This window comes from Spermophilus citellus (assembly GCF_964194105.1).
Source record: "Spermophilus citellus genome assembly, chromosome: 14".
Classification (NCBI taxonomy): Eukaryota; Metazoa; Chordata; class Mammalia; order Rodentia; family Sciuridae; genus Spermophilus; species Spermophilus citellus.
Genome location: NC_138194.1, coordinates 877,533 through 901,198, shown reverse-complemented (window position 1 = coordinate 901,198; position 23,666 = coordinate 877,533). Strand labels below are relative to the sequence as shown.

Sequence of the window (23,666 nt, the reverse complement as noted above, 5' to 3'; positions counted from 1 at the left end):
CCCATTTATTGATCTCGATTTTACTTCTTGTGCTTTAGAAGTCTTGTTAAGGAAGTCATTTCCTAAGCTGACATGATGGAGAGTTGGGCCTATGTTTTCTTCTTGTAGGCACAGGGTCTCTGATCTAATGCCTAGGTCTTTGACCCACTTTGAGTTGAGCTTTGTGGAGGAGGAGAGATAGGGGTTCAATTTCATTGTGCTTCATATGGATTTCCAGTTTTCCCAGCACCATTTGTTGAAGAGCCTTTCTTTTCTCCAATGTATATTTGTGTTGGCTCTGTTTTTCTTGCTATTGGCTCCATTCTTAGCTAAACTTTGCCTACATGTTAGTGGCAAATCTGCCAATAACCTTAGTTTTTCCTTCTAAGCATTCCCAGGAGAGACAGAATGTCCCACCACCAAAACCCTCCAGGGTTTGGGGGACATCCTAATTAGACCAATTTGAGTTGTGTACTACAGACCAGGAATAGTCTGATTGACGAGATCTGACTTTTCACTTCTGTGGATGCTTGGGAAGAAACTGGCTTTGGCTAGGTCACACAGATTGGATGTGCAGGGGCCAAACATATCAAAAAGAAAAAGAAGAGAGAATGGATGCAGGAAAGGCAAAAACAACATATAGCCAGGATATGGTGTCTTCTAGTTACTGACTCTGCAACCTAGGACAAGATGTCTAAGACTACATCTCCGCACTCAGCTTCTTCAACTGAAAAGCTATGATAAGGATGATGATGGCACTAACTTCCCAGGGTTGGTTCCAGAAGGAAATAAAGCAATAGAAATGGAAAATGCCACAATGCCAAGCATAGAATTATCACCCAATAATTTTGGCCAAAGCTTATAGACTGGTCTTAACCTGTTAGATCAAAGACCATTGGAGCCGGAGGGAACTTTAGAGATCACCCCTTTACCTAAGCTCTCCCCTGCTCACCATTTTCTAGATTCTGAGGAAACAACAAATATGAGTTGAAACAGCTTGCTCTAAATCACACTGTTAATAAGTAGCTGATCTGAGACTCTGACCTAAGATTTTGCATGCCAGTCCTACTGTCCTGCCATCTTGGTTTTCAAGTAATGCTTTCCTTCTACAGCCTGCTTCTTTTCTGCATGAATCTTTCTTCCTCAGTTAAAAGTAAAAGCAGTCTCCAGTACCTAGTAAGGTCTTACTGAGTGCCAGACACCTTGCTGTTTTCCATATATAACCTTATTCCATCTTCACCACAGTCCCATGAGGTGGTATTATTATTATCCTTTTTGTGCAGTTGGGGAAGCTGAGGACAAATTTTCCTAGTAAGTAGTGGAGCAGGGAATTCTTCCTGGGTAGTCTGACTGCAGAGCCAATGTTCTTGAACCTCAAGACCTATGCTGCCTCTAGTAGGTTCAAATTCATGTTCTTAAAGTAAGGGACCTAAGTTGGAAATGCAATCTGTAATGTCTTTTGGTATATATTATATGTACCATTGGCACTAATAAATTTCTAGCAAGCAGTTAGTATATGCTTTGAAAAAGTATAAGATGCATAAAGTTCTGAGAGTTCACATGAAGAGCATAGCCCTGACTTTCTCCATTAGAAAGTATATTGTTTTTGCTTTATAGATGTGAAAACATAATTAACCTCATATTTTGACAGACTTTCCAGAGGTTTGAGATTCAATTCCATGTAATTCAGAACATAGGCCCAGGAGTGTGTGGGTGTCAGTGAAAGGGGGTTATCTATGCAGGAGAGGAGGATGGGAATGTGGGAAGTGCAAAGCACTGGATCCCAGCTGGTGAACTTTGCATCACCAACTCACAGATTAATAAGCCTGTGGAAGAGCACTGGAATCCTGTGGGAAATCAGTTCTCAGTAGTAATTTTTCATCATTCTATTTAGTTTCACATTAGCTTAGTACCCCAAAGAAAGAGATTGTGGCAGTGGTTCATGACCTCAATGCAACTGTGTTTGTAAGTTTTAAAGATATCATCATATTTGTATTGTTAAAATAACTCTAACATCACGATTATAGACAGGTGAGCAGAAGATTCAGATATTTTGTATTTCATTAAGATTGCTGTCACTGTCACAAAGCTAGGATTAAGATTCATGAATAACTTACTTCCTGCCCAGAATACGATAGTCCTAGTATACCATTTTTTTAAAATAATTATAGGTCACATGTTTTACATCTGATATTGGTGAGGTTTCAAAGTTTTTCAGTTCCAGCTTGTTCAGGTTTCTTAATTTCTAAAAAGGCCATTTGGGAAATATTTTCTTGAGCACTTGATATAAAACAATTCTTTGGTTACTACAGTCATGATAATATCCCTGCTGCCCAAATACATCTCCATGTGCCACTTGACAATGTGGTGGGGCTTTGTTAGATTTGCTAGCCACAGAGAACTGTATTGATATCCAGCTGAGAAACTGAGACTTCTTCTTCTCTGTCCATAGGATATGCACTGCAAGCAAAACAACACGCAGAAAAAGCCAAAGAAATCCTCACCGACTCCATTGTGCCTCCCTTTACTGACAATTCAGATGTTTTCAAGTGTTCCATAGAACTGTTCTATACCCTGGGGAAAGCCCTACTCTCCCTTCAAAAGTATCCTTTTGTCTCTGATCTTTACACATAGAAATACTGCTCATATAATACTTATATATAATTCTCAAGGTCAAATAAAAAGCTAACAGATGACTCGGGAAGGGTAAGAGCCAAGAAAGTTCCAAGACTTGGGGTCACAGAATCTAGAACCAAGAGGAAACTTTCCTAAACACAGTTCAGATTTAAAGAAGCTACAGAGAATTTGAGAAAAGCAGAGAGACTTTCAAAGGAGCTGCTACAATGTGGAAGGATTGTACAGGAAGAGTGGATAGAAATCCAAGCAAGGATCAAATTGTCATTTGCACAGTGAGTTTCAAGTTTAAGACTTTGTATGCATGGCTGCTAAAGGTTCTTTTCCAGTAGAATCTGTCTTCAGATAGAAAGAGCTTCTTCATGGGGCTGTGTTGATGGCTTCTCCCAAAGCCATTGTCCAGATGTAGAAGAGGAGCACAGTCATGTCAGAGCAACCCCTACCAAGACATACATTCGGGACACTTCACTTGGTGTCAAGTGCTCTCATATTCACCCAGGGTCCTACAGTCCTGATCATCATCCCCTTGACTTTCGTCCTGCTCCCCCTCTCCATCTGCTGCCCTGTTTCCCTTTCTCATTTTCTTCGCTGTCTCTGATATCTTCAATAGATTTTTGTGACGAGGACCTCCGAGGAGAAAGACCTTTAAACATTTCCAATTTATGATGTTGAAAGTATTGTTCTTTGTTCCTCATCCCACACCACACTCAGCAAATAACCTAAACTGGAAGTGTTGTAAAGAGAAAGTGATGGGCCCTTGGTTTTGTGCCCAAGCTTAACCCCAACCCCATGTTGATTCCCCATAGTGTGGGATGGTAGAGTATCCATGCTCTTCAGAAGGTTGGATAAGTGGGGAAAGAGGGTGGAGAAAGGTCTACTCTAGAAGAGGCAAAGAATCCCAGTTGACCTACATGACCACCCTTAGCCAAAGCTGGAAGAATTCAGTTTACACTCACAACCAGAGAACTCAGAGAACCAGTGGGATCATTTTAAGAGAGGTAATAGCAAAGGACCCCAGGAGAACACATGTAATGCTACCATATGAATAGAAACTGAGAAGGACCAACTCAGACTCAAGCTTTTAAAGGTATTATCTTTTGTGATTACGATTCCACCTTCTTATTTTGTTTTGTTTGGCGTTTTTCCGGACTGCTAGGCCAACATTAGTCTGTCAAAGCAAGCCCTTTGGTATGCTTTTGTAAATTAAATTTTTCCTTTAAGCTCAGATTTTCACTCTGATTCTCTCCCCTCTCACAGCACAGATATCTGTATTAATGATGATCTGTCTTCTAATAAGGATCTCCAAAAAATAAATAGTATTGTTTTATGTATTAGTATTATTTATGTATTTATGTGTTTTAAGTTTTGCAAAATTTTTTAAAAAAATTTTTTTGTGTGGCTGGGGATGTGGCTCAAGCGGTAGCGCGCTCGCCTGGCATGCGTGCGGCCCGGGTTCGATCCTCAGCACCACATACCAACAAAGATGTTGTGTCCGCCGAGAACTAAAAAATAAATATTAAAAATTCTCTCTCTCTCTCCTCTCTCACTCTCTCTTTAAAAAAAAAAAAAAAAAAAATTTTGTGTTGTAAATGGACAGAATGCTTTTATTTTATTTGTTTATTTTTATGTGGTACTGAGGATTGAACCAAGTGCCTCACACATGCTAGGCAAGTGCTCTGCTGCTGAGCTGCAGCCACAATACATATTTTATTCTGTTTCTTAACTTTTTAATTGTCACCTGTACTTTAGTTCCTGTGCCTTTGCCACATTTTGCTTTTCCATCCTCCTAGCAACAGACCCTCAGCTTGTCCCCACACAGTAGTACTGTCACCAATATTTATATGCATCTTCACTTATGTAAGTGAGATTCTTTCTGAAGTTTATTTCTCAGGATTACTGGGTCAGGGGAGAAATGTTCTTTAAGTTCTGTAAGCACTGGCCAATTGCTATTGCCATCTCCATTCCTGTTTGCAGGACAGATGGATTCCTTTTTTCTCCCCTCCCCAACAATGTTTGTCCTTGTTGATCTTTCTAGTTGTTGCCAACCTGATGCATGTAACATGTTATCTAATTATTTTTTAAGTCTATTTACATTTTTTTTATTAAAGTGTTCAATTACCTCCTCATATGCTTCTTAGCTATTTCAGATTCCTCACCGGTGAATAGCCTATTAGTATTATTTCTTATTTTTCTTTTGGGATTCCATATGCTTTTCCTTTTGACAATCAAAACTTTCTTGTATGTTATGAATATTAATATATTGCTTCTATTTTCTTACATCTATAGCCCATTTATTGATTTTATCTGCAGTGTTCTTCATGGAATAGAAATTTTTCATTTCACTAGAGTCAAATTCAAATTTCATTTTTACATTTTAATTTATGTTTTAGGAGCTTGTTTAGAAAGTGTTTCCCACACTAATATCAAAGATATTATCTGAATTTTCCCTATAAGACCTGCTTTAGCTCTACCTCATATACTTTAACATGAAACATTTATCACTGTTTTCATGTTCTTAGTATTTTATAACTTAGTTTAGAAATTACTCCTTAGTCCAAAGGTTATTCAATGATGTATATTTTAATATGCAGATATATGTTATCTTTCAAGGTATTCTGATGCACTGATTTCTAATTTTATTGCCTGATGCACAGAAACATTTTCATGTTATTGATCTTTTGAAATTATTGAAGATTCCTTTGTGAACTAGACTATGGTTGACTTTTGTGAATGTTCCAAATGTGGTTCAAGAGAAATTTTAGTCTTTATTATGGTTAATGTTCTAATACATCTGAATTAGGTTGACCTTATTAATTCTATTATTCAAATTTGCATTTTATTTTTGCCAATTTAATATATGAGTTTTTAAGATGAGTATGTTTAAATATTCTAGGGCAATTAGTGGTCTATCCACATCTCCAGGTTCTGGTACTTGTTATATATACTATGGGGCTGTTTTGTGGAGGGGAGGAGAATTCAACAGTAACATATCCTTTTAATCTATTACTCTGTTGAATCAGTCTTTTTGTCCCCATCTCTGTATCTTGCCTGATATTATACCATAGCTCTCTTGGTGCAAATTTTCCTAAAATACCTTTCCCTATCTTTTAAAATCTTTATTTGTGTTTAAGTTTCCTTTCATCCTACCAATTTTCCTATTCCTTTCTTGCTTTCTTTTAGTCCAATATTTTTATCATTCCATTTTCTTACCCACTGACTTGTAAGTTATGCCTTGTTTTATTTTCTAATGATTTTTATTGAGTTTATCATTTATTTTCCTGACTTATTATAATCCAATAGTAAATTAGTCAATTAACTGTTTCCTGGACAATACAAGGACATGTGACCACATTAATACTCTTTCCCTATTTGGGGTCATGTTGTCCAGTATTTAAGTCACCATATATTTAACACCACAAGTAAGCACTAAGAAGAAAAGGATATTTGTAGTAAATACAGATGAAAAAATTTTCATGTATGGAATCTGTGAAGAACCCCAGATATGATTAAAATGAAGACAAACAACTGAATAGAAAAATTGAATGATAGATTTTTCACAGAATAGGATAGCCACCTTACTAGTATAGTAAACATGTTCAGGGAAATGAAAACTAAAGTCATAAGTTACTACTCCAGTCCCAGTAGAGTGGCTAAAACTTTGTAGAAAACTGATAATATCCAGTGTTGGCAAAGATGTGGTACTCAGATATGCTCTCTCACATGCTGCTATTTGGAATATATTTGAAATAACTGCTTTAGAAAACCAATTGGCATTTTATATTTAAATTTGAATATTTGAATATCCTTTGACCCAACAATATCACTCCTAAATATAAAAATGCATGCCTTTATCCACTAAGTGGCACAGCCAAGTATGTTCAAAACTGCATTATTTGAATTGGCAGCAGCCCAAATGTTCATCAAAAGTAGAATAGTCAAATTGTGATCTGTTCATACAGATTGTCAGACTTCTAGCTTAACATCATGGATGACTCTTGCAACATAATTAGTAAAACAAACAAACAAACAAACAAAAAACCATACTGTAGGATTCCATTTATAAGAGGAAAAAGAGGGTTGTGGGTGCTTGAGAGGAATTAACCCAGACCCACCCAAAATCTCTTCCTGCGCAGAATTAGACACTATTCTATATTGTTAGGCAGAAAATAGACAAATCATAGGTCCAAGATCTGATATGTGTTGCATCTGCTGAGACCCGACTAATGTATCAGTACTTAGGGTTGAACCCTGTTGCTACAAAACAGAGTAAACTATCCTCTGCCACCAGAATCTGGCACTTTCTCAGGAGTGCTTTCCAAACCAGCAATACCAAGCCTTGCCAGCAGATGGCAGGCTGTGTATACATCTATGCTGAATAAATAAAAAGTTCACATTCCAAGCTGTTCTACAAAGTTACTTTCGTGTTTAGCAGAGTTGTTTTAAATTTTGTCATTTCTTTTCATTCGGATTCTTTACTGTGACATCTTTCCTGGAACACATATGTATCAACCACATGATTATCATTCAATTACTTTGCTTTGTTTGCTTGTTGAAATGTGAATATTTGGTCTAAACTGATGTGTTTTAGGAAAAAAATAAGGCTTCATTTTTGTACATTCCTGTAGTTACCCTTGAACTACAAGGGCCTTTTGTTTTTGCAGGTTTTGGAAGTAGAAGGTCAGCATAATTTCTCAGGCAGCTCCTGCAGAATTTATGTCCCTCTTAAAAGGATATCTTTTAGTGTATCCTCTTCCTCCATCTGCCTCTCATTTTATGGTGCCCATTAGGCCTGGCCAGTGCTTTTCTCCTTGGTCTGACAGATAAGTGCTTCAGGGTGACTCATGTTTCATGCCATCCATCCCTGATTCAGCCTGAAGCTTCTTCCCTCTATGTCTCCTCCTCTGCCCCAAACTTACTGCATTCAGTAATAGTTTTTGGAGAATGAATCCCAATCATGTGTACCTGTGTAATATTTCTTTAAATCTGATAAATTTAGAAAGTAACCAGTGAAAAACAGGAAAGCTTCCCCCACAGAGTTCAGAATTGTGTTCTGTTTTGGTGACCAACAGATCATGGTCTTTATGTATACAAGCCTACACCAATGCGCCTGTATACCCACTCACCTTTAAAAATTACTTTTCTGTGTGGCATGAGGATAATGACCAATTGAGATTGCTGCTCCAGAACATATGGCCTGATTCCCTGTGACTCCCTGACACTGTCTTTGGAGGCTTCCAAACCTTGCCTAGTGAGCAAATGGCCTGGTGTGGCTGAGTTGAACTAGCTCAGGAATAAGCAAACACTTTTGTTTATTCAGAGTATGAACAGGACACCTGCCAGGTATTTCTAGGCAGTATGACATTGTACAATTAATAACATGGACTTTGGAGTCAGAATCCCTAGGCTCAGGTCAGTGTTCATTCAGATTATCCTGCAGTAGAAACTTGGGCAAGTACCCTGCTTCCTATGAGGCTCACTCTACTCCTCTGTCAGTATCAAAATGACAGGATCTCAGAGGGTTGCTGTGAATATTAAATGGACACCATGTTAAAGCATCAAGGTACATGGTAGACTCTCAAAGAGATAGAGAGAGAGAGAGAAGAAAGGAAGCAAAGAAGAAAGGAGGGGTGGGGGGGGAGAAAAGGCCGGATCACATTAGCTATCAATTACTGTGTCAAGTTGTTGCTAAGTGCTTTGCATACTTCAACCATTTCATCCTCAGCCCTTTATGTGAGGTGGATATTATTATATTTCCATTTTCAAATGAATTATCTGAGGCTGAGAGAAGGGAGGTCATTTCCAAGGTCACTGTGAAGACATGGCAGAGCAGAGCCTGGTCTGTTAAACTCTGGTGTCCAGGCTGCTAACCACAGGTTGGATCACAATTCACTAATGCAGAAGGGAGTTCTCACAATGTGTTCAACAGCAAAGCCTCTGCTTGTATGGAGAGAGACCTAGGTGTAAGTTCTTCCTCACTCTGACTCTAGAAAACTCCCACTATCCTCTTTGGGGATTGATTTCTCATCAGATTCCAATCATTGGCAACATTTCTGCAAACTCTTTCCTTCTCACTGTTGTACAATATTCTCGCCAAATTCTAGAGTTTTTAAATGAAAACTCTCTGTTGCCTTAGTAATACCGGAGGAGATTGCATTTGTTTATTGCATGTTAAAATGACTCTCCATCCCTGTGAGATCCCTGAAACTTGTCTGAGATGAGATGTCATCATGTGCTCTGTGGAATCTCTGTGGATATATTTTCATTCAATAAAATATGCCATGGTTTAAGTTGTGGACCTGCCAACATACTGCCACATTCTGTTAAAAATTATCTATCTTTTCATCTGTCTAGTATGTTTCCTAAAGCTACCAAACACATTATGGACACACTAGATAATAAATCCTCAAAGCATCCCCCACAGGTAGATGAAAATGGAAAGGAGAAAATATTGCTATCCCAAACATTGCATATGAGAAAATGGAAACAGACAAGATTATCTGAAATTGACTGATGCTTTAAGTGAGTTGGAGATGGAGGTAAGACTATAATTTAGTTATTTCTTGATATAGTACTCCCTCTCAATTTCTTTTTTATTAAATATATTGTGAAACTGAAGTAATTTTATTTTCTATTTCGCTTTTTCTTTTATGTGAATGGTGTACTCTCGGTAAGCTTCAGAAGGCTCATTGTGGGCTGCATTAGCTCAATAGCCTCCATTTATGGTTGCATTAGTGCCAGGACCCTGTAATGGTATGGCACAGCGATTTCAAGGGAAGCAGGGTAGAGCATGTACTTCATTCTGGGTATGTAATGAACGACAGTGTTGTCTGTGTTCATCTTTTAAATAACATATTTGAGGCACAGTGAAGGATAGATTATTATGCAAATTCCCATGTACACATCACCAAACTTACAAAAGAGAAGATTTCAGATATTTATCTGAAAGCCCATTATATATTCTCCCCAATCCTGTTTTCTTCCTCCACTTTACAGGCAATTGTTATGCCAAATTTAGTGTTTGCACTCTCCTGAATGTTTCTCCACCTTTGCTGCAAACGTGTATCTCCATAAAAATGTTATTTTTTATGTTTTTGAACTTCACAAGTTTCCTTCTGTGGCTGCTTTTTTTCTCTGTAACATCTGTAGTTTTGAATTATATTCCTATCAATTGATACATACACCTCTAGTCTCTTTATACCTCCATATAGTTTTAATTGTCTGTTTTTCTTCTAATTTAATTATCCATTCTCATGAGAGTGAACATGTGAATTACCTCCAATTTTTTACTACTATAGATCCCATTTGCATGAGCATTCTTTTCTATGTCTCTTTGGGGACATAGGCAAGACTATCTCTGAGGTATACATCCAGGAATGTAATTGCTTACTTGGCCAGTGTCCATATCCTCAACTTTTCCAGGTTTTCTCAAACACTTTCCACCAATTTATGCTCCTATGCTCCTATTAGCAGGGTATATAAATTCTAGATACTCTACATTCAATATTTGATATCATTGTCAGACTTTTTAATCTTTGCTAATCACATAGATACAAAATTATATCTCATGGTTTATTTAATTACATTTCCCTGATTGTGGGATTGAATACTTTTCATGTTCTTGGTCACTTAGAATTCCTTTTCTGTGATTTATCTAATTTACATATTTTTTTTTGGTGGTGGTGCTGGGGATTGAACCAAGGGCCTTGTGCATCCTAGGCAAGCACTCTACCAACTGAGTTATATCCCCAGCCCCCTCTAATTCACATCTTTTGCTCTTTTTTCTATCAGGGGGATTTGCACGGCTAAAATAAAATTTGTAGAGAGCCTTTGTATTTCTGGCAACAAGTCATATTCTGGTTATATGTATCCTATGTGCACCCAGTGTATAGTTTGCCTTTCCAACTTCTTCTGCTCTGCTTGATGCACAGAAATTGTTATCTTTAATGTGACTGAATCTGCCTATTTTCTCTGTTGCTTGGCACTTTTTTTGTATCTGTGTAAGAAATCCTTCCCTACCTAAAGTCACGGGATTACTTTTCCTTATATTTTCTCTCAAATGTATAATAGACTTGGTTTTTTTTTTTTTAAATTTAAGCTTCTCATCCATTTGGAGCTTTTGTATTCATGCCATTTGTATTTGTGGTAATTTCATATGTTTAAAATTTGTGTTTACCTATCTTTTCTAACGTTTCTTGATGAATCTATATTGTTCTTAAAATAACACATTAAAATTTTCAAAAGTTCAGTTGGATAAGTAAAAATGTTTACCGCACACAATATTTTCAATCCCTTTGGATTGATTCTGCCTATTATTTTGACTTACCAGAATCTTATGTGGGTGGTTGTGTAGTGGAGGGGAGACCACAGGGTAGCCCATTTCTACATGAGGGCAGTCTGAGGTGGAATACAGGTTGGGAAGGAAGAGGAGTAAGATAGTATTCTGTGTAGGCATTCAGTACCAACCTATATGGCTCACTTCCATTTGCAAAGAACCTTGACTGACATCTTGCTTGATTCTCACAGCAATTCCTTCAGACAGCAGAGTTCAGATGAGGAATCCAAGGTTCAAAGACATCTGATTCTTACCCAAGCTTTGTTAAGTGTGCATGTTCCTGCTGCAGTACTTGTAACTAATTGCCCTGCCTCTTATCCTTTTCTAACTTTTCTTTTTCTTCTTCTTCTCCTTCTCCTTCTCCTTCTCCTTCTCCTCCTCCTCCTCCTCCTCCTCCTCCTCCTCCTCCTCCTCCTCCTCCTCCTTCTTCTTCTTCTTCTTCTTCTTCTTCTTCTTCTTCAGAAGGGCTTTCACTGGTTAATCTAGTTTGTCCTCAACCTTGTGATCCTCCCACCTCAGCCTCTCAAATAGCTGGGATTCCAGTTGTAAACCATTATACTGGGCTTCATCCTGTGTTCTTTTCAGTAAAAATTTCTCTGAGAGGCAGGTATTTGAAGGATGACTTTTTTGACATTGAAGAAGTGATGTAGTGTTAACTTGGAGTAATAAGCTGTGCTTTGTGCTAAGATAGTTAGTGGCTATAAGTTGCCCACAGTTTCTCTCCATAATTACAAACTCCCAAACACTTCTCTGTAGTATCCAATCTCAGGAAATGAAGTATTGTCGCTATATGAATTAATGCATGCCTCGTAATGTTTTATTTTCTCTCATTTATAAGCTTGACTAAGCTTTGACATTTGCTTCTTTTTAAAGCAGTTGCCCAAATGAAATCATCTTGGTGTTTGTATTTGCTTTATTAGTCTTCCATGACTTTAACAGGCAGCCTTAGAAACAAAGGACCCATTCTTTACTTCCTTGGCACAATCTGCATCATTTTTGAACATAAGAAAGGAAAAAGATGAAGACGATTTTCCTTTGCTCAAATATCAATGGCATTGTCTAAGTTCTCTAGGCTAAATTAGGTGGAAAAAATAAATCTAAAGTCATTTTGAAAGTATGCAACTTTCTCCCAATTCTAAATCAGAGATCAACAAACTTTCTGTAAAAGCCAAGGTAGTAAATATTGTGGGCTTTATGATTTTAATGACAACTACTCAACTCCACCATTGTAGTTTGAAAGCAGCTATAGGCAAAGCATAAACCAATATGCATTGCATCATGCCAAAAAAGTTTTATTTACAAGAACAAACAGCAAATGTGGTCCGAAACCAGAGTTTCCTGACCCCTATTTTGGATTATTTCAGCATTGTCTACCAGGAATCTAATTCTTTAACTAAGTGATTTCTTATCAATTTTATATTTCAGAGCCTCTTCCTATTATCAAAGCTTCTAGTTGGTTTTTATTTTCTGCAAAAGTAAAGTATGATAATTGCAAAGATGATGACAATTCACTACATTCTAAGCTCATTAAGAGTCAAAGGGAAGTCCGGCATTATAGGGCACCTATTAACCTCTTTCTTTCCAAGATTAGGGTTGCTGTGAGCTATAAATTTACTTGGTTCAGGCACATATTAATCTCTAACCTCTTACTGTGTTTTAAACCTCTTCAACGATGATAGAAGACAGGCAGGTTTGTAAATTGTCTAATCAGCATTTTTTCCATTATGGTCATCAGAACCACAGAACTGAAAAGTATCTTCACTTTTATGGTTTAATTCCTTTAGAGAGCAAACAGATGTGAAAAACATTCAATGACTGAGTTGAAAATAAGACCTATTTTTTGCAGCTATTTAGTCACTTTCTCCCATTATGTCTCAGTTTACCCATGTCCCTTTGGGGAGTTGTAATTCCTTTTGTATCAGACTTTTGTGGCACCAGAACAACCAAAGCAATTCTGAGCAAAAAGAACAAGAGGAGGCATCACAATACCTGATATAAAAATATAATATAGAGTCATTGTAACAAAAACAGCAAGATATTCACATAAAAAAATGATATATAGACCAAAGACCAGAATAGAGGATCAGGAATAAACCCATGCATCTGTAGTCATCTGATTTTCAACAAAGAAACCAAAAACATACATTGGAAAAAAGACAATCTCTTTAACATATGGTTGAGGAGGGAAAACTGAAAATCCACCTCTAAAAGATTGAGACTAGATTTTTCTCACCCTGTAAAAGAGTCAACTCAAAATAATCAAAGACTTTAATGTAAGACCTGAAACTTTGACACTGCTAGAGGAAAACAGAGGAAGCACTTAAAGATATTGGTACTGAAAAGCACTCCAGTAGCTCAGAAAGTAATAGTAAGAACTGAAAAAATGGGATGGTATCAAATTAAAAAGCTTTTGCATAGGAAAAAAACAATAAACAGTGAAAAGACAGTCTATAAATGGGAGAAAATCTTTACCTGACAGGATTAATATCCAGAATATATTTTTTTAAAATTCAACACCAAAAGAACAAGTAACCCAATCAATAAATAGGCAAATGAGCCTAACAGACACTTCTCAGAGGAAGAAAGCACAGATGACAAATAAATACATGGAAAAAATACTCAACATCAGGGAAATGCAAATAAAAACCATACTGAGATTCCATCTCACCCCATTATCAGAACACAAAAGTGACAAATGCTGGTGAGGATTCCAGGGAAAAGGAACTCCTACACTTGGTGGGAATGTAAATTAGTATAGTCATCATGGAAACAGCATGGAAGTTCCTCAAAAAACTAAAAATAGAGCTATTATATGATCCAGCTACACCACTCTTGGGTATATAACCAAGGAAATAGAAGTCAGCATACAAAAGATTCCTGCATACCCATGTTTAGAGTGGCCCTGTTCATAATTTACCAAGTTATAGAATCAGCCTAGATGCCAATCAATGGATGAATGGACAAATAAAATGTGGTATATATGCACAATGGAGAAATATTATTTAACTATAAAAAAGAATGGAATCCTGTTATTTGCAGGAAAATGGATGGAAGTAGAGATCATCATGTTAAGCAAAATGAGCCAGTCTCAGACAAGTATCACATGTTTTCTCTCATATATTGGGATTGGAAAGAAAAGAAAGACAACATGAGAGCAGAAGGTGGCCTACTGGCAAGGGAAAGGAGATTAGGGGAGGAGAAACAGGGGTAAGAAAGGGTAGTAGGGAGGGTGGATCAAAGCATGTTATATACATATAGAGAAATGTCACAATGAAACCCGCTGATTTGCACAATTAAAGTGCACTAATAATTATGATAATAATAAAAAGATTCTGAGATGAAGGGCAACATAGGAGGAACTGATTCTTTCATTAAGAATTTTGTACATAGAATCTTCCCATGAAAGAAAATGATCTTAGAAAATATTTTGGAGAATATTTTTAAATGCTTGTCTTTCTGTTTGCTGAGAAATATCTAGGGACATATTTTTATATGCAAGATTCTTACCCTAAGAAGCTGAAAGAATATTTTCCCACTGCCACATTTACTTATAACATTTAAATTAGCATTTTTGATATAAAAGTAATATAGCTTTATAGAAGGAAATTTGAGAAATTTAGAAAAGCATAAACAAAAAATTAAAATCATTCAAATACAACTGCTTAGAAAATGAACTGTTGCTAACATTTTCTGACATCTCTCTATGCATTTGTATCCATGTAGATTACCTTAAAATTTTCACATGCATCAGTTGATATACAAACCATTTTAATAACCTGTCTTTTTACTGAAGAATATAAAATGGATATGTTTCTGGGTTGTAAGTAAGGACCGACATTTTAATGGCTATATGACATTCTACAGTATAGATGTACTTAGGGTAACCTGCTTAAACAGTTCCCAAGTGGTTAATGTAAGTGCTTTGTACTTTCCCTTTATTATAGAGCATGCCAATGTAAACATTCTTGTGTGTTTCTTCTTGTCCCTGCCATAGCATTGCTTCAAGATAAATTTGCAGAATTTAATATTTGCATATATACATTTACCATATGCATATTATTTTGATACAGAAAAGTGTATGCCCAAATCATATTCTCCCCTACAGTAAATGAGAGTATTTTGCATCCTCACCAATACTGGGAAATTTCTCAGCAGATCAATGATTCAGGGTCTCAGCATTCTTTATGGTTGCTATTGTTGTTTTGTAAGTATTTTATATTTTTTAAACTAACACCTGCATATATATCAGAGACTATGTTTGGTGCTTTTGTGAAAATTAACTAATTCGATAACCTAATGAAGTGGGCACTATTATCATCCTTAAATTATTCACAAGGAAACTGTTGTGTGATTTGAAGGTCATGTGTCTACTAAATGGGGAAATCAGTAAGTGATCCTTGCTGGTGATCCCACAGTCCATCTTCTTGACCATAATGCCCAGCTGCCAAGAGGAGAAAAAACTCAGCTGTCAAGCAAACAAGCTTAAACACCAGGGTTCAGAGAGTCATATCCTGACCTCCATGCCACAGTTATTTTTAGCATTTTCTATTTTAATTATTTGAAAAATAATATTGTAGATTTTTTTTAGGATGCATCAAGCTCAGAAGAAATCTAAAGAAGCTTTGCCCTACTACAAAGAGGCTTTGGAATATACTGAGATCAGCAAAGGTGAACAAAGTCATGAGTATGTATCAGTCTTGAGGGAATTAGCCGCTGTAGAGCAAGCCCTGGGATTGCACGATGTGGCCATCAATCATTTCTTACAGGTAAGGTGTGATGTACTGGCCACTAGAGCCACATTAGACCCAATGTTTTTCATAATCACAAGTGGTTACAACAGCCCTGAAAGTGCCTGACTTTGTGGTTTGTTCTGGTTAAGCAGAACACTTGGCCTAGAGTAGATGTTCAGCAAAGATTTTCATATTAGGTGGCCAAGCAGGTGAGTGCTCTGTACTGTCCCCACTACTACTTGTATATCTGCCAGCAGCCTGAGGTGGGTTTTCTCAAGTTATGTGCAAAATTTAAGTCCTGTTTCCAGCATGAAGTTTCTTTATCCTTTGGTATTTATTTAGAGCTCATATTAGTAAACTGACTAGGGAGTCTTTTCTTAAATGACATTCTAAAAACTTTACCTGGAGCCACTTAGAGTTGTATCAGTTAGCTAGTATTCTACTTTGTCACCATAAGATCCTACAGTGAGTATCTCAGAGTACTATGGAGAAAAAGAACCAGTAGGATCCCTTTCTTTTTCAATATATATATTTAGAAAGAGAATTATTTTAAGTAATTGGCTCATGTGCTTTTGGGATTGGCAAGAAATCCACAGGACAGGCCAGCAGGCTGGAAACTTGGGCATGGTTTCTCTGTTACAGTCACAGACAGCCTGGAAATGTGGGCAGGATTTCTATGTTACAATCCTAAAGCTGAATTCCTTCTGCTCTGAGAAATTTCATGATTTTTGTCGTTGTTGTTATTCTTTAGGTCTTCAACTGAATGGATGAGGTCCACTTATATGAGTGAGAGCTACTTCCTTTACTTAAAAGTAAGTGATTGCAAATGTCAATCACATCTACAAAAGATAGTCACAGCAACATCTGGACTGGTGTTTGACCAAACAACTGGGCCCCATAACCTAGCAAAGTTGATACCTAACATCAATCATGTCTTATATCATAGCATGGTTGAAGAGCACTTTTTAAAATTTTTCTGAGAATGCAAAATATAGACTAACCCATGCCTGTTATTTCAAAGAAGATATAATGACATGGTACTGGGAATACATTATTGCTATGTCTTTTTAAATTTGTCTGACAATTTATACTCCCACTCACAGTGTGTTAGAGTGCCCCATTCTTTCACTTTATCTGGATCATCTCTTTAATCATTATTACCACTTTGTAACATATCATTTCCAGCTTATAGAGAAGGAAGATAGGAATTAGAAAGGTTGAGTGATATGCCCAGGAGGATGCAGCCAATAAATGGCATAGCCCAGATTTAAAACTGGTAATTTTTTTAAAGCAAGATTCTCCTGGCTGATGTGTAGAGAATAGATTTGAAAGGTTGTGCCAAGAGTGGAATTGGAGAGATCAGTCGGGAGGCTACTGAAGTAGTGAAAGCGAGAAATGACAGTGGTGTGGAGTAGGACGAAGGTAGTGGGGATGACAAATTGAAGAAATATTTAGAAGTCATAATTGATACAACATAGAGATTATATATGTGTGTGGCAGGGTGAGAAGTCTGGGATGGCTCCCAGATTCCTGTGTGGATGTTTGGGCCATTTACAGTGGAGGAATAGGGGTGACCAGGTAATGCAGAGATGGGGAGCTCTGTTTAGGATGGTGAGTCGGAGAGGCCTGTGAGGCATATGAGTGGAGTGACAGCCAGCAACTAGGTAACCAGGCTGCAGCTCAGGAAGACACTCACTTCCACACAGAGAGGTCATAATCACCTAGGCAGAGGGAGGAGGAAGGGGGGAGGGAGCCAGAACAGAAAACTTCTGACTAATGACAGAATCTTGAGGAACTTCCATAGTCATTGGTCAAGTGAATGATAACCTTGGCAAAGAAATAAAAAGGGAGAATGAAAAGAATTTGCCAGGAAAAAAAAAAAACAGAAGAAAAAATAAAAATGAGAGAGATACCTTTTGTCACTTCTTCTTGATATCTTTTACTATGGAAATAGAATTTTTTGGTAGGATAAATGGTATTATTTGTAAAGTGCTTAGCACAGTGCCAGATACATAGTGCTACATATGGATTTTTAAGAATTTCTCTCTTTACCAAAGGTCTTTCCTTTTCTGTTCCCCACCCCTACACCTTTTTATTTTTTCTCTCCTTTCATTGGTCACTGGGGCAAAGATGAAGACAGTAAGCAGATTGTATAAAGTGAAATGTGAGGGATTAGATACTAAATGTAAATATCAATTTCAAAAAGTACTAATAGGTGGAGAGAACTAGCCCAGCAAGAGGGCAGAGCTTAGGAAAAGGCCTGAAAGTGAGACAAAGAGTAAACACTGAATATAACCCCATGCCCTGGACCACAGGAAAGATGCAGGTAGTAGATGGCTATCATTTGGATAAGAGTTGAAAGTCATGTTAAGGAATTTGAGCTTCCTCCTCAGGATATTTGAAGGTTTTCAAGCAGGAAGATTGATACCATCAAATGATTAGTCTTGGAGGAATTTTCTAAGGAGAATGTGGTGGTGGGTAAATAAGCAGGGTAATCACCCAGAGATGACCACCACAGGTCAGGTAGGGGATGATGATGGCCTGGATTCAGGTGGTATCCCTGGGAATGGAGACCTGTGGACAGATTTGAGAGACATGTGGGGAATAGAAATGACAGGCCTGGGGGTGTATGCAGATATGGGGGTGTGAGGGAGGGGAGGAGTCCAGATTTCTGTCAGGTTTCCATTGCATGCAGGTACCACAGTTTATCCATTCACCTACTAAAGGATATCTTGGTTACTTCCAAGTTTTGCCATTTATGAATATAGCTACTATAAAAAAATCCATATATGGGCTGTTACAAGGACATAAGTTTTCAACACCCGTGGGTAAATGCCATATGGTAAGAATTGTTTTAGAAGAAACTGCCAAACTATCTTCCAAAGCAGCTAAACCATTTTGCATTCCCACCAGCAATGAATGAGAATACCCGTAGCTCCCCATCCTTGGAGTTGTCAGTATTCTGGACCATTTTATTGGTTTTAATTTGCATTTTCCTGATAACATGATCTGGAGTATCTTTTCATATGCTTATTTGCCATCTGTGTGTCTTCTTTGCTGAGGTGCTTGTTAAGGTTTTTGGCCCATTTTTAAGCAAGTTGTTTTTTGTTGTTGTTGAATTTTTAGAGTTCTTTATATATTTTGGATAACAGTCCTTTTTCCAGAAGTATCTTTGCAAATATCCTCCTAGTCTGTGGCTTGTCTTTTTATTCTCTTGATATTGTCTTTCATAAAGCAGAAATTTTTAATTTCAATCAAGTCCAGCTTATAAATTCTTTCATGGATCATACTCTTGGTGTTATATCTTAAAAAGTCATCACAAACCCAAGAGCACCTAGATTTTCTATAGTTTTCTATTTTACATTTAGGTCTGTGGTTCATTTCAAATTAATTTTTGTGACAAATTTAAACTGTATTTCTAGATTGTTTTTTTGTTTCCCCATGTGTGAATGTCTAGTTGTTCCAACACTGTTGAAAAGATGTCTTTTGTCCATTGTATTGTCTTTGGTCCTTCGTCAAATGTCAATTGAGTATATTAAGGTGGGTCTAGTCCTGAGCTTTCTATTCTGTTCCATTGATTTATTTGTCTATTCTTTTGCCAACACCAGACTGAAGCTTTATAGTAAGTCTTAAAGTGATGTAGTGCCAGACCTCTAATTTGTTGTTTTCCTCACTATTCAGTTGGCTATTTGGAGTCTTTTGCCTCTACATATAAACTTTAGAATCAGTTTATCAATATCCATAAAATAACTTGCCTAGATTTTGATTTGAATTGCATTGAATCTATACATCAATTTTAGAAAAATTAACATCTTAACATTTTTCCTGTCTGTGAATATGGAATATGTCTCCATTTATTATTTTTTTTATTTCTTTCATGAAGATTGTAGTTTTGTAGTTTTCCTCATGTAGGTCTTGTGCACATTTTATTAATTTTCATTTTGTAATAAAATTAAATTCTTAAGAAAATTCCATGATTTCATTTTGGAGGTTCTAACTAAATGTTGTTGTGGGGTTTTGTTATTGTTATTATTGTCGTTTTGTGTGTGGGATACCGAGATTGAACCCAAGAGCACTTAACCACTGAACCACATCCCCAGCCAAATATATGTGGGTGTATATATTATTAGAGACAGGGTCTCCCTAAGTTGCTTAGGGCCTTGCTAAGTTGCTGAGGCTATCTTTGAACTCATGATACTCCTGCCCCAGCCTCCTAGCCACTGTGATTATAGGCATGAGCCCCCATATCTGGCATTATTGTGTTTTTAATTTCAAATTCCATTTGTTCATTGCTAGCATATAAAAAAACAATTGACTTTTGTTTAGTTAACCTTGTATCCTGCAACTTGATATAATTGTTTATTAGTTCCAGGAGTATTTTTGTCAATTAATTTCAGATTTTCAACATAAACAAAGAGGAATAAAGAGAGTTTTACTTTTTTCTTTGCAATCTGTATAGCTTTTATTTCCTTTTCTTATCTGTTTGCATTATCCAAAGTTTCTAGTATGATGCTGAAAAGCCATGATGAGAGGAGACATCTTTGCCTGTTTCTGATCTTAGTAGGAAAGTTTTAAATTTCTTATCTTTAAATGTTATGTTAGCTATAGATTATTATTATTATTATTATTATTATTATTATTATTATTATTATTATTTTATTATATAGGTTTTTTTTAGGTGGACATACAATATCTTTATTTTATTTTTATGTGGTGCGGGGAATCTAGGCGAGCACGCTACCACTTGAGCCACATCTCCAGCCCTAGCTATAGATTTTTTAAATAGATATTCTTTATCAAATTGAGGAAGTTCTCCTCTATTCCTAATTTACTGAGTATTTTTTTTTAAATCATAAATGGGTGTTGGGTTTTGTCAAATGTTTATCTGCATCCAGTGATCATGTGGTTTTTCTTCTTTAGCTTGTTGATGTAATGGATTATATAAATTGGTTTTCAAATGTTGTCCCCTAAATTTTTAATGACTAAATATACATCAACATTTCAAGTCTTGGTTCTACCTTTTGCTCTACCAATTTCTAAAATTCAAAGACAGACATCAAATGATAATATGGTAGGAGTCTTCCACCAAGGGCCATTACCCCTGAAAAAAATTCACTGGAATGAGAGATGGCTTCTAAGACCCAACATCAACAGTATGCATTCAAAGATTTAAGTTCAGTTTAGAGAAGTATTCTCCAATCTATGTTCTATAGGATATTAACTATATCACCAGAGTTTGTAGGTCTTCCTGGAAAGTGTGTTTATGGTTTTTTTCAAAAATATCAACATGTTTTAAGTTAAAATTAAACAGTTACTTAACACATGGTTTTATAGTGCATTAAATGTTCCATTATGGATTTCAAATAAAGAGGGGGATCTAGTAAGTCTGAAACACTAATGTTATCCTAGTCATAGTTTAGGACACATTGGCTTAGAGGAAAGTAATATAAATGTCCAAAAGCAGGAATCAGCAGAGGGATTCACATATAAATGTGACCTTTCAAAATAGCAGGCCTTTTCAGTCAGAAGTTCTTAGTACTGTATGAATGGGAAGTGAGTTCTGTTTGTGAGGCCCCAAGCTCACCATTTTAAAGTACTATGTCACATTTGTTTTCCTTACCTCTGTGTGTGTGTGTATTTATACATATATATATATATATATATATATATATATATATATATATATTTATAGAGAGATACATATTTATGAATTTTATATATATTTATATAGACATATTTATACATATATATATTTATGCACACACATATATACATATGCATATAATTATATAGATAGATATTATCTATCTATATAGATATTTATATGTATACACATACACATTTACATAATTTGTAGGATAATTGTTTGTATATTTAATTATTTGAAAAATATATCTAATACATTATGTCCCTTTACCCATGGATACTTCAGTGTACTTTAGTGTATGTGTTATTCACTCTCCTACAAAGTAAAACACAATATCAAATTTAGGAAATTTAACATTAGTACAAGTCCTGTTCATTTTGTTGATTCTCCCAGTTCTGTCCTTTATGACTTTTTTCCTTCCAATACAAGATCCAATCCAAGATTATGTGCTGCATTTAATGGCTCTGGTCTCCTTTAATCTAGAATAAGTTCTTATCCTGTCTTTGTTATTTATTTTTTTATTGGTTGTTCAAAACATTACATAGTTCTTGATATATCATATTTCACACTTTGATTCAAGTGGGTTATGAACTCCCATTTTTACCCCGTATACAGATTGTAGATTCACATCAGTTACACTTCCACTGATTTACATATTGACATACTCATGTCTGTTGTATTCTGCTGCCTTTCCTATCCTCTACTATCCCCCCTCCCCTCCCCTCCCCTCTTCTCTCTCTACCCCCTCTACTGTAATTCATTTCTCCCCCTTGTATTATTTTTCCCTTTCCCCTCACTTCCTCTTGTATGTAATTTTGTATAACCCTGAGGGTCTCCTTCCATTTCCAAGCAATTTCCCTTCTCTCTACCTGTCCCTCCCACCTCTCATCCCTGTTTAATGTTAGTCATCTTCTCATGCTCTTCTTCCCTACTCTGTTCTTAGTTACTCTCCTTATATCAAAGAAGATATTTGGCATTTGTTTTTTAGGGATTGGCTAGCTTCACTTAGCATAATCTGCTCTAATGCCATCCATTTCCCTCCAAATTCTATAATTTTGTCATTTTTTAATGCAGAGTAATACTCCATTGTGTATAAATGCCACATTTTTTTTATCCTTTCGTCTATTGAAGGGCATCTAGGTTGCTTCCACAGTCTTGCTATCGTGAATTGTACTGCTATGAACATCGATGTAGCAGTGTCCCTGTAGCATGCTCTTTTTAGGTCTTTAGGGAATAGACCCAGAAGGGGAATAGCTGGGTCAAATGGTGGTTCCATTCCCAACTTTCCAAGAAATCTCCATACTGCTTTCCAAATTGGCTGCACCAATTTGCAGTCCCACCAACAATGTACGAGTGTACCCTTTTCCCCACATCCTCGCCAGCACTTGTTGTTGTTTGACTTCATAATGGCTGCCAATCTTACTGGAGTGAGATGATATCTTAGGGTGGTTTTGATTTGCATTTCTCTGACTGCTAGCGATGGTGAGCATTTTTCCATGTACTTGTTTTTTTTTTTTTTTTGAGAGAGAGAGAGAGAGAGAGAGAGAGAGAGAGAATTTTATTTATTTTTTAGTTTTTTTGGTGGACACAACATCTTTGTTTGTATGTGGTGCTGAGGATCGAACCCAGGCTGCACGCATGCCAGGCGAGCGCGCTACCACTTGAGCCACACCTCCAGCCCCTCCATGTACTTGTTGATTGATTGTATGTCCTCCTCTGAGAAGTGTTTTTTTAGGTCCTTGGCCCATTTGTTGATTGGGTTATTTGTTATCTTATTGTCTAATTTTTTGAGTTCTTTATATACTCTGGATATTAGGGCTCTATCTGAAGTGTAAGGGGTAAAGATTTGTTCCCATGATGTAGGCTCCCTATTTACCTCTCTTATTGTTTCTTTTGCTGAGAAAAAACTTTTTAGTTTGAGCAAGTCCCATTTGTTGATTCTAGATATTAATTCTTGTGCTATGGGTGTTCTATTGAGGAATTTAGAGCCCGACCCCACAGTATGTAGGTCGTAGCCAACTTTTTCTTCTATCAGATGCCTTGTCTCTGATTTGATATCAAACTCCTTGATCCATTTTGAGTTAACTTTTGTGCATGGCGATAGAAAGGGATTCAGTTTCATTTTGTTGCATATGGATTTCCAGTTTTCCCAGCACCATTTGTTGAAGATGCTATCCTTCCTCCATTGCATGCTTTTAGCCCCATTATCAAATACAAGAAAGTTGTATTTTTGTGGGTTGGTTTCTGTGTCTTCTATTCTGTACCATTGGTCCACCCGCCTGTTTTGGTAACAATACCATGCTGTTTTTGTTACTATTGCTCTGTAGTATAGTTTGAAGTCTGG

At 36.6% G+C, this 23,666-nt stretch overlaps 1 protein-coding gene across 2 annotated transcripts in view; it reads left to right on the top strand.

Annotated features, from left to right (window-relative positions):
* Nucleotides 1–23,666, top strand: part of LOC308633652 (tetratricopeptide repeat protein 23-like) — a gene marked incomplete at its 5' end in the record, with an annotated part of 81,245 nt that overhangs the window by 6,625 nt on the left and 50,954 nt on the right. Inside the window, 4 exons of one of the 2 annotated variants that reach the window (XM_081266588.1) lie at nucleotides 2,432–2,582; nucleotides 2,763–2,888; nucleotides 15,534–15,711; nucleotides 16,427–16,487. In XM_081266588.1, coding sequence (XP_081122714.1) covers nucleotides 2,432–2,582; nucleotides 2,763–2,888; nucleotides 15,534–15,711; nucleotides 16,427–16,438 — 467 coding nt within the window. In that variant the 3' untranslated portion in view covers nucleotides 16,439–16,487. The remainder of the gene's footprint in view (nucleotides 1–2,431; nucleotides 2,583–2,762; nucleotides 2,889–15,533; nucleotides 15,712–16,426; nucleotides 16,488–23,666) is intronic. The other variant, XM_081266587.1, reaches the window with a different exon arrangement.